General features: G+C 43.0%; 1 protein-coding gene across 3 annotated transcripts in view; it reads left to right on the top strand.

The window, feature by feature from the left end:
• Positions 1-8,128: 8,128 nt before the first annotated feature.
• The window catches only part of ACTA2 (actin alpha 2, smooth muscle), a 6,779-nt gene continuing 3,365 nt past the window's right edge, over positions 8,129-11,542 (top strand). The window contains exons 1-3 of one of the 3 annotated variants that reach the window (XM_035897266.1): positions 8,129-8,257; positions 9,964-10,092; positions 11,430-11,540. In XM_035897266.1, the coding sequence (XP_035753159.1) occupies positions 8,129-8,257; positions 9,964-10,092; positions 11,430-11,540 (369 nt within the window). Of the gene's footprint in view, positions 8,258-9,963; positions 10,093-11,130; positions 11,181-11,429; positions 11,541-11,542 lie in introns of those variants that run through there. The other 2 variants (XM_035897267.1, XM_035897268.1) reach the window with 2 other exon arrangements.

Here is an 11,542-nt window from a genome sequence, read left to right as displayed (position 1 = left end):
ATAAAGGGCTTGTTTTTCACAGCGCTATGGTGGGAAGATTTCATTTACATTTTGACAAATTTAGATAGCATGTCACCGGAGCGGTTCTGATAATTGGTGGCGGGGAGGAATTTCTTCTCTTGTAGCTCTTAGGAGATGTGCCAATTTAACATCATGGTGAAGCCTTGTCTACGCTGTCATTTAGGACAGATACATCTGCATGAACTGTGAGCAAGCTACTGAGGTGCTGCTAAGAGATTACACGCAGTGGGGCAGAGCTCAGCCTTGGCCGGTGGCCTGAGGGCTTATGCAGGATCTCTGGTGGATTTGCAGCTTTGCATAAAGACAGGGTTCCTTTGACGATGCTTCTGTTGTATTTGATGTTTTCTTTCTAACATTAGGCACGTCTACACCAGCTGGAGTGTGAGCTATGGGTGCTGCCTGGCAGATAAAATGTAGGGCTTATTATTTCCACAGAAAATCACAGAGGGCACTCTATCTCCAAAACTATGTGTTTAAATTAGTAAAATTTATGGAGGAAAAATCTGCCTGCATCTATTACGCATGAAGATACAGGTACTAACTCCTGTCTCAAGAAATCCATGTGCTTCACAGAAGGAAGCAGAAAGTATATAGGAAGAAAATACTGTAGGTGTCCCGTTTCTTTCCTAAGCATCTGCTATCGGGAAATCTCAGAGACAGGATACTGAGCTAGATGGATATCAGCCTGACCCAGCAGGGCTCATTCTTATGTTCTATTTATTTATCTAAGAAGGATAGGGAGGGAGCCATTAGCTCATTTTTACTTGGAATATGTTCCTTTGATTTTGAATGAGGGGTAACTTTACCATGTTATCACGGAGGAAGATACTCTGTCAGGGAGATGAAGGAAGGTTGTGAATTAACATGCTTCATCACCCCTGCTCAGTAGGCCCAGGAGGCAAACACTGTGTCCTCTAGCTCTTGAACAGCACTGGCAGAACTATTTTCCAAACTTTGTAGGTTGAAAACTGCCATATTTGAGAATGATTAGAGCTGTTTTGTCTTGGTTGTTAGAGAGAGACCGGTGCAAGAGCCCGTCAATCATAGTGAACCCTGGTCTATGGGTCCGACGGCTCATGGCTGATCTGATGCTTTACAGATGCATGCGGTGTGACAGCTGCAATGAATCAGGTTATTAGAGGGACTTTCTGCTCCCTAAAGCTCATTTATTCCTGCCTTTCTCAAAAGGGGGTGGGGTGGGGAAGTGTAAAGCCTATCAATGAGATAGAGGAGAGGGCCTGAAGCCAGAGAAACCAAAACACTTAGAGATTCTGCTAATGCTACGAAGATGAAAGGAATCCCCAAATAAAAAGGAGCCAGAGACATATTTAGCAGAGCCTCATTCCTAAAGAGCCAATTGGATGTAGGCAGGAAAGTCTCCATGCACATCTCAGAAGCTATTTTCCCTTATAAAGTAATGGCTTGTAATGTTATGAGCAAAGGGGTTACTTTATTCCCAGTTTTCTATAGCAGTTGGGATAAGACTGCAGCTTCTGCCCTCCTTTACCAAAAAAGTATGGCATCTACAAACTGCTGCGTGGCCTCTGAGCCGGCGTTCTTCAGGCCAGCTGAAGCCCATGTCCTAGGTGTGGTGGCTATACAAGCTCTGCTGCTGTGAAGTCCCAAGCGCATTTTGTGTCCATACTACAATCTGCACAAGTTACTGAAAAGCAAAGAACTTGACTTAAGGAACATGTAGCTAAGAGTTTCCACTGATACCGTGAAAGATGCTTGAAGTCAGTGGGGATGTTCCCAACGTGTGTGGGAGCCTTGCTAGTATCGCTATAAAGAGAGCAGGGAAAAGGGAATAAAAGAGGCAAAATTATTTTTTCCACTTATTTGCCTTTCTTTGATCACACTGTAGACATGCTGCTGTGATGGAGACTGAAAAATGGTTTAGCATAGACAAACAGAGAAGTTCTTAGGGGAAGCCAAATAAAAACCACAGGTTTTGGCTATGATTGCAACGAAAGAATTAGAACCTCGGACTATAGCCACGCCAGGCAAATTGCGCTGTGATGGTTTCCATACAAATGGGCATGATAAGTACTGAAAGATAGGCAGCAGAAAGTGGTGATGGAAGTGGCCTCCAGGGGGGAAGCTAAACTACTTTAAGAAATGGTATTGTGTGCTTCTTGCAAAGAATTATCTCTCTCTCTCTCTCTCTCTGGGCGAAGCTGGTATGTGTCTGTAGCTACACAGGGGGTTTCAGAGGTTTGATCTTCAGCATTTAGGGTTGGTTCTCTTAAGACTTGTTCTGTTCAGTTCTCTTTAGGTTCTTATTCCTGTCTCATGCCAAGAATATTCTCCATCTCTCTTCCCTCCACCCCTCTGGAAATCACCTATGCTGCTGAGAAGAAAGGTGTAAACTACTAATGTCATTTTTTCCCATGTGTTTTTATCTGTAGTAATATCTGTATGATCATAACTCAAGCATGGAATCACTAAGAAGAAAATATCTATATTCTGTAATGTCCCTCAAGCTGGACTGACCTAATTTCCTTGCATAGTTCACCTGTTTGTCTGCCTTCCTTCCTGCCCTGGGACCTTCCATAACGTAACGCCCCAGGGACGAGCTGCCTGCTGAATGCTGGCTCCCCCTTCTCTGCTGGCGGCATGGCTGTGCAGCCTCTCCATGGTTTTCCCGTGCTGTTCCTGTGTATCCATCACCGCTGTTCAGTCAGCCTCTGGGCTTACTTCTCCCTTCTAGTCTGCACAGCCCTGTGTCTAACAAATATCCTTCATATGGTAGGTGCCTCCAAACAACTGGTGTTTCCTCTTTGTCACCGGATCAGCAACGGCCTGCTCTGAATGAGGCTCTGTGTCAGCTGTGTCTTTTTCATCAGCACCCTGAAAGCTGGGATTCCCACATCTTTGGTGCCCATGACAGGCAAGGCGATGCGGGATCCCCACCCCAATGACCACCCAAATGACCTGCCATCATTGCCACCACCGGTAATTGTGGCAAACACCAGGCTAAGTTTACAGGAACTGTGAGGAAGCTTAAGGGAGATATGAAGGTGGTATCTGTGTGGCCACTGCCTCCTGTAATATCCACAGAGGCCTCTTGTAAAAAACAGTTGCCTGTGTTTCTAGCGATGCTGAGGTGCAGTGTGAATGGAATACCAGCTCTGCTGAAGGGTTGCTTACTTGGCTCTGCAATCTTATACGTCCTGCATCTGCAAGCGCATCATCACCAATAAGCTTCTCCAGTGAACCTCTTCTCATCAAGGTGAAGATTCTTTTGGATCTTTGTCCCAGTCTTGGTATTTCCAAAGAGAAGTAGTAGATGATGCTTCTGAAAACCTTGGATTATGTTTGCTCCAATCTAGGAGGTAATTGATGTTTGTTTCAAAATCAGATATGATACTGGAGTGAAGGGTTCTGCTGTGTGAAATTCTCCTTCCCCTTGGCCTGAGTTCCCTGATCTAATACCATACGTTCCATGCGAGGTACGTAATTTTTCTCAGCTGCGTTTTTGAGTGTTGTTTGAAAACAGAATTTAGTTTTATCTGTCCTTTGAGTGTCAGCTGGAGATATACAAAAAAGGGTTTGTTTATATCCTCTGTTGTAGGTTGCTTACCTTGGTGGCTTTTTCCTTTTTTTTTTTTTTTTAAATATCTCTTATCTTTTCCCTCAATGCTGGAAGTGAAATAATAAATAGCTTTTGCATGGCTCATGTTCCAACACTTGTTAGCTTCTGTTTCTGACCCTCAAAGGCAGTTACATTCCTTAAAAGTTCCTTTCCTTAAAAGCTAAATTCCTTTTGGTCTTCAATCCATAATTCTGCCTATCTGCTATCTCTACTAGCCTAATCCTTAGAATCTCTACATCAGAAAAACTCCCACTGCGGTTGTAGAGGAGACTTTCTTGCACTAAGACTACTCAATTAGGCAGCGAACACTCTGTAAGCAAACATACGATGCCCCTCCCCATCATAACAAGACTCACGAAGCAAGGATCTCACTTGGATTCTCACATCTTTCTTGGCTTGTCTGCATAAAGCAGTTTTGAATTTGTAATGGTTTGGTACTGGAGATCAGAGATGCTGATTTGTGGTCTTTAGTACAAACTTAACGACAAAGTATTGTGGATTATGAGAGGACTGCTTCACTAGAATCAGCCTGTCCAGAGAACAGCTGGCTACAGCTGTAAAAATCCAGTCCTGGTGCTGAAAATAATTTGTACAGTGAGAACCCTTGCTTTATTCGCTAAAAATAGCTTCAACGGAAAAGCTAGATGGGAGTTATAAAATTTAACAACTTTATTATGAACAATTTGAGATGAGTTTATGACAGTCCAGACTTGTGGCCACCAGTGGAGTAGCACGAGGGCAAAGTTGGCCCACAGGTCCTAAAATAAGCTGACAGAGAAACAGAATGGATTCTAACCCATCACAACCCAGAGGGGATCATAACAGTCAGAGAACTGTAGAATTCCAGGTTGGAAGGGACCTCAAGGATCATCTGGTCCAACCTTTCTTGGCAAAAGCACGGTCTAGACAAGATGGCCCAGCACCCTGCCCAGCTGAATTTTAAGTGTCTGATGTTGGGGAATCTACCACTTCCCTGGGGAGATTATTCCAATGGCTGACTGTTATTGTGAAAAAAATGTCCTCTTGTGCCCAGTCGGAATTTCCTTAGGAATAACCTGTACCTATTACCCTTTGCCTTTTCCATGTGACTCCTTGTAAAAAGGGAGTCTCCATCGTCTTTGTAGCCACCCTTTAAACACTGGAATATGGTGATATTATAAATATATCCCCTAAGCCTTCTTTTCTCAAGGCTGAATCTTTTTACGGAACATTTTCACACTACTCAAAGACTCCACTGTGAACCCTACACAACGGCAGGTACTTCTTTCACTACCCTTAAGCCTATGGGCAATATTTAGCATAGAAGCAAAACGCCAAGCTTTTGAAGAGACTTTGTAGCAAAATTCAGCAGCTGTTTAGCTTGCCAGAGGTATTTTCATTGTTTTTCTCAAAATCTTTAATGAAAGCAAAGTGTGTCTTTAAAAAGGCCTTCCCTATTATAAATGACTGCTCTTCCAATTTATCTCTCTGCCCCTTGGATATTACTGTGGAGGCCTGGACCTCTATTGTTTGAACACATGCTCCTCCTGCCAGAGGGTGTCTACTGCGGGTACACTCTGTCTCTCTGTATTTTAGCAACTCTCCTCAAGTTTTAAAGTGTTTATCTTACACAGCTGAAAGTCTCCTCCTGTTTCATGAGCTCTGCACTGGAATGCAGTGGAAGAGACCCAGGGCCTGTGGCCACCCAGATTAGAGGTTTTTTGTAGTAAGGTCCCTATATGGTTTTGTTAGAGGCTTCAGCTCTGTCTCTGTCTGTCTCTGCTCCTTGTTTGGGAGGCTAGTGGGAGGAGAAGAGCTGAAGGGGCTATATAACCTCCGAGCTTTCGGATACAGAGTGCACCATCCCAGAGCAGCTATCCCCAGCCAAGCACTGTCAGGGTAAGTGGCACTGAACCAACAGCATGATTTACAGATTGCTTGGAGGACTTCAATTAAATAATGTCAGATGGAAGCCATTCAGGAGGATGTACTGCTGTGCTGTAGTTTGCTTAAGCAAACTTACATACTTATTAGAATTGAATTGATAAAATGCTTGTCATACCTATACTGAGTTGTCTCTATTTTATAGCACTTCTGAAAGGGAAATAAAAATTCTGACTGATGATTGTGCTGATTCCATCAGCACTCCAGCAATAGCATAAAGACACAGTCTGTGTAATGCCATGGCTGGAATTATAGCTATATTAATATTTAAATGAACCCGCGTGACCCTGCAGTGTGAGTTTTGTAGAGAACAGTTCCTGAAGGGGTGAATTTGCCCGCTGGCGTAGGGTTTCTCAACAGGTTTGCTTCACTGCTGTTAACTCCGTGTAAGGTGGTGTGAATGTTTTGGGGAATGTGACTGTAAGAAGAACTGAAAGTATGCAAAACAGCAGTGTCTGCTAGGATATGATGAGGATGTGTGTGCATTTGTCCTCACCTCTCTGTGTATGAAACTACTGTTCTGTAAAATGCCAAACATTAAAGAACAGGCTACACCATATTTCTCGTGGGGCTGGAGTTCTCTTAGTAGCTTGTTGTGGAGATTGGTGAAGTGATTGGTTATCTTTAGCTATAAAGGCGGTAGAATAAAGAGGCTAAATACTGTATTAATTACGTGGGAGAAAGGTTTCCTTTCTTGCACAGTGCTGAGTGACATTTGCTGCTGCGAGCCGCTGGGCTGCGTGCCGTGGCAGTCCTGAGCTGTAACTCACCGGCTGGCAGCAGAGCACCCTGTCTGAAATCATTCAGCTTTGATTTTTCAACTTTTTGTGCTTTATTACTAAATATGGTTTTCATTTAGAGTCCACTAAGCTCAGAAATGTAGCCTCTCCTGCCCCCTTCTTTCCCCTCCCCTGAGTGATTTTTGGCATTTCATTAGCTGCATGGGTTTGAGCAACCCCCCTGACCTCGAACTCTGTTCCAAAAACAGGCGGTTGGAAAGCCTGTTTCCTAATTAGGAAATAGTTTGTCCAAACCAGTCTGTTCATTCATGCTAGATAACAATTGTGCTCCATTCAGCAAATGGTTGAATATAAAGAGCTCCTTTTCCCAGGAGTTTAATAAATACAAAAATTGCAACATACTTTCTTTTCCCAATAATAATGATAAAATATCTGGAGTACATCAAGATAGGATTTCCTTATCCTTGTCTTCTGGGAACTATGCCCAAGCAGCCTGCAGGAGTGGGGCTGCAGCCGCATCTCACAGCTGCCTGGCTGGGACACCTCCACCTCTGGAGGATCTCAGACGGAGGATTTGGGGGAACTGCCCATGCTTGTTCTGCCCTATGGAGAGGCTAAACAGACTGTGGGCTCCTGTGCTCATCGGCCATCGCTCTCGCTGACCCCATTCCCACTTTGTCCTGTGCTTCCAGTATGCCCGTGGCAGAAGGTTTCGGAGACGGCGTGCAGAGCCAGCGGATGACAGCTGCCTCCTTTAGCTGTTAACACACTGCAATTTGTTGAACTCCGCATGGAAGCCCAGGCTCAGAGCTAGCCAAGTGATTCCCTACCACACTATAAATTGCGAGCAAATAGTTCTTCCTGAGTCCTGGTATTCCATGCTTGTTTCTGTAATTGACTTTAATACAAAACCTTCAAAGCATTTTTATTACTCCTATTATCTTCCTATTGCCAGAGGAGGAAAACTGTTTTTACTGAGACAAGGAGCCAGCATAAATTACTCTGCCACTCTACAAATGCAGTTTATTAGCTCTTTGGAAATGATGACAGACCATATGCTATGGCCTGTTTTTAAGACACATACTGTCCATGACTTCATTTTAAAGGCAGGATATTTTTCCTGAGTGGGAAAGGGAGGACTGGAAAAGGCTTTTTTTTCTTTTTAATTGAAAACATATCTTCTCTTTTAAAAGGTTAAATGTAAACTTATTTGGCCATCTTGACCCAGTGGGTTAGTATCTGCATCAGAAAACACCACTGGTACGTGCCTAGCATTAATGTGGTCTTTGGGAAGCCCAAGACTGGACGGGGAAGACTGAAGCGCTCTTACCTTTGACAGCTTTCCACATGTGTCAAGGTTTTGTCAGGGTGATAGAGAAGTGGGGAAGTTGTGCCGAATCCGATGCAAAGGGATCTTTGTTTTTGCAGCTGTCAGTCCAGCGTCCTCTTTTATCTCCCACCCACCCCCAGCCGTGGATTTCTGTGACCAAATTTAGATAAACATTTGCTGCTCCCTGATCTGTCTGCCCATGCCACAGGACTAGAAGTTTCCTCTGGAATTCCCTGGATAATCTCTAGTGCATACAGTCCTCTGGCAGACATGGTTGAAACCTCTCATGCTTTCAAGAGGAAGCCTGCTCTCTCATATGGCCCCACGGGCCTTGTGATTGCCAAGCCCGTGCCATACGCCTCTTTGCTGGTGCTGGTTGCTTTCATACAGCTGTCTCTGTCTTCAAGGGTGGTCTCTGTCTTCAGGGGTGCTACTTGAGTATTATTACTTTTAATTCTTTCCTGCTGTTTTCATAGGGCCGTTTGCTGTCTGGAGGGCCTGAGGACATTGACATAGAAGATGTGCGAGGAAGAGGACAGCACTGCCCTTGTTTGTGACAATGGATCCGGGCTCTGTAAAGCCGGCTTCGCTGGAGACGATGCTCCGAGAGCAGTTTTCCCTTCCATTGTGGGTCGCCCCAGGCACCAGGTGATGAGCGGCTTTGGTTATTCCATACCAGGCTTGTAGAAGGCTTTGCTGCCCCATCCCCAGCCCTCCACCCCAGAGCCCTCTTTTCCTGTGTTTGGGACTAGCCCAGCCCTGGGTGATCTGTGTAAGACAGCATTTCCAGGCAAAATGAGTCCAGCACTGCCCTCACCTGAGGCAAAGCAGGCCTCTTGCCTTGTGAGAGGAGTCCTTCTAAAATGTTTCACTCCCTTATATGCCCTCTTCTCCCTGTCCCTTAATTTTGGATTACCCAGAGAACTCGGTGAGCAAAGCTAGTTTAAAAAAACCATAAAAGGCCAACAAGAAGTAGCTGGAAATTTTGACTGCCCTAAAAGCTGATCATAGCTAATGTATGGAAAACTAAAGAAGGAAGGAGAAGTTTTCAGTCAGCTTCCTATTAACCTTCCTGACATTATGCATTCAGCTGTATCACAAATGGGCACCTGTACGTTTCTTCAGCTTCAAGGCTTACATTTCAGTATATGTTGCATTCCAGTTGATTTTAATAGTTTGCAAAATACATATATTATCTGAGCTGTTAAATATAGAGTTTCTGAGCCAGATCATCATTAGCATGAAGTAGAGCAGCTTGGCTAGGCCACCTCAAACACACCCTCCTAATTAGGAGATGCACCTGATTGCTTCTATGCCGTCTAAGGAGGTGGTGAAATGGGAAGAGGTAAAATGATTGTAAGATGCAGCATTTTGTATACCCAACAAGTATATTTTAAGCTCTTCAGGGCAGAAGAAATGTGTGCCTGATTGAGGCCTCTGGGCATTAACATAATTGAAAAAGAATATTCAAATGCCAGCATCTGTAGATAGTATGAATGGCATTAATTGCTCAAAAGCAAGCCATACAGTCACAGTGGAAACAAATGCAGCCGATTTCTAGAACCCTTCTTTCCTGGTCACGTAACATGGATAGCATCAGTGCCCTGAAGGAAGGAGCATTCCATCATAAGTTGCAAATCCAGCTTGCTTGTGTCTAAGACAGGGCAGTTAGAGATGCCACAGTTTGCAGTGTGTAATGACTACATTCTGATGAGAGTATTATGCAATCAAAGCATTCTACTATATACTATTTTTTTCCAGTATTTCTAACCTTATCATAGAGTTTACTGTATATCCAGAGTAGTTTCCAGCTTCTGGTCCATGGACAATTTCTACAGCATCCATGAAAATACCTAAAAAGAGGCCTGTATCAGTAGATTTAAATTGCCTGACTCTAATGGCAATATTATAGTGTTCAATAAGAAAATTTAAAAAATGTTGAAACTTAAGCTTTGGGAAATGTAAAGTGTGTTTTGATCTGTCTTGACCCTTAGATGGCACAACACCGTTTTCTGCTTTTGCTCCATTTTATGATATAGTTTAGCAGATAGTTCACCCCTAAATAATAATGGACATTAAAACAACCCTATTTTTCCACTTTACCTTGATGAATTTAATATTGTACTCGCATTGTTTACTTAAACTGTTGTGCAAAAAATGAACTCCAGAGGTTTAAGTTAACTAACATTTAATTTGGGAAATGAAAAAGCAATGAGTAATTCTTCATTCATTAGTATTTGTAAAGTGTTTTGTAACTAGTTTCACTGGCAACTGGATTTATTTCACAGCTAATGTTCCATCTACTTTGTGATAGCTCTCCTTGAAAGACTAACTCCATTTGTGTTATTTTATAGGGTGTGATGGTTGGTATGGGTCAAAAAGACAGCTACGTAGGTGACGAGGCTCAAAGCAAGAGAGGAATCCTGACCTTGAAGTACCCCATAGAACATGGCATCATTACAAACTGGGATGACATGGAGAAGGTATTTCAGCTTTGAAAAGTTGATGTGTATCAGTGGTAAACAGAAATACTTGAACCGAATGTTGACAGAGTACCCACTAAATTTTAGATGAAAGCATCATGCTATCAAGTATGGTTTGAGAAGAAGATTGTTAACAACAAAGGTTAACTTGCATCGAAAGCTGAAGTATCACTAGGAATACATCAAAATAGTTATTGGGAGTTCCTTTACTCCAGTATGATCCATATATCTCTGCATTAGCAAAGGAGGGGGAAGGAATAAAAAAAAAAAAAGGAAAGAAAAGAAAAGGAATATCCTCAATTTGCTAGTAAAGAACTGGAATTTAAAAGGTATCTGTTTCTGCAGAAAGGCAAAGCGCGTATGTAATTTTGAGGTGAAGGGCGCTGTTTACACACATACTTTTTAATGCTTGAAAGATGAGCAATATTGCAGTGCAATGCATCCATTTCAGAGCCAGTACTTGGATTAAGGGCTTCCAGAACCATGTTTACAGTCATAGTCCGTACGGTTGACATATTTTCTAAGATGGTATTTCTATTTAATATAGTGCTGTGGAAACAGGGCTGTTTGGAACAGCCAGGATGTCACAACACACGGCAAGTGTCTGGAGCCACATGGGATTTAGTCTCATAGCATTGTACGTTTTACTTGGAAAGAGAGAAAAACCTTTCAGATGCCTAACCTATCAGCCAGTCTCTAATCACCACCAGCTTGAAAACAAGCTTAGAATAACTTTTTGGCCTTTAGAAAGTCTCTGATGGTTTTACTTCTTATTGGTGTATTAACCTCCTCATTGCGGTACGCTTGGCCTCAGCTTTTTATAGCTGGTAGGAACGAGCCACGAGGAGGCAATAAACACGAGTTGCCTTTCAGCCTCACAAGCCATTTGCCTTCATTTCTTTTTTTGAATTCTTGAGCTGGCCTCTACAAACCAAAAGATGAAACTGTTTTCAAGAGATCCATTATCTATTGAGCTCTACTGCATAGGTTTGCATATGTTGTAGAGTTGTTCTGGAATGGTTTCACTTTCAGTCTTTATTGAAATAGTGTTGCTGGAAACAGGTCTGTCCTGCTCTGTCTTTTCTACTGTAAGAATAACATATTTATTCTCATTAACTTCTGTGTTCTTAAAAGAAGTCATATATTACTAACAGTAAAACCTGAGGATAGTGAGTTTTTTTCTCCAGTTACTTTGGTCATCTCTATGAAGGCGATAAGAACAACTGCATGAGAAACATTTCTAGCCTGTCTCTAGGGCTGTAAGCAGAGTACTGGAGCACAATACCTGAGCTGCTGGCTGACTGTTTCTTTCCTTTGGCTTCTCCCGTTGTTCTCAGATCTGGCATCACTCCTTCTATAATGAGCTCCGCGTTGCACCTGAAGAACACCCGACTCTACTGACTGAAGCACCACTGAATCCCAAAGCCAATCGAGAGAAAATGACCCAGGT

The sequence above is a fragment of the Egretta garzetta genome, unplaced genomic scaffold (assembly GCF_000687185.1).
Source record: "Egretta garzetta isolate BGI_Z169 unplaced genomic scaffold, ASM68718v1 scaffold56, whole genome shotgun sequence".
NCBI classification, from domain to species: domain Eukaryota; kingdom Metazoa; phylum Chordata; class Aves; order Pelecaniformes; family Ardeidae; genus Egretta; species Egretta garzetta.
The sequence above is the reverse complement of the archived record's forward strand: the minus strand, read 5'-3'. Positions and strand labels throughout refer to the sequence as shown.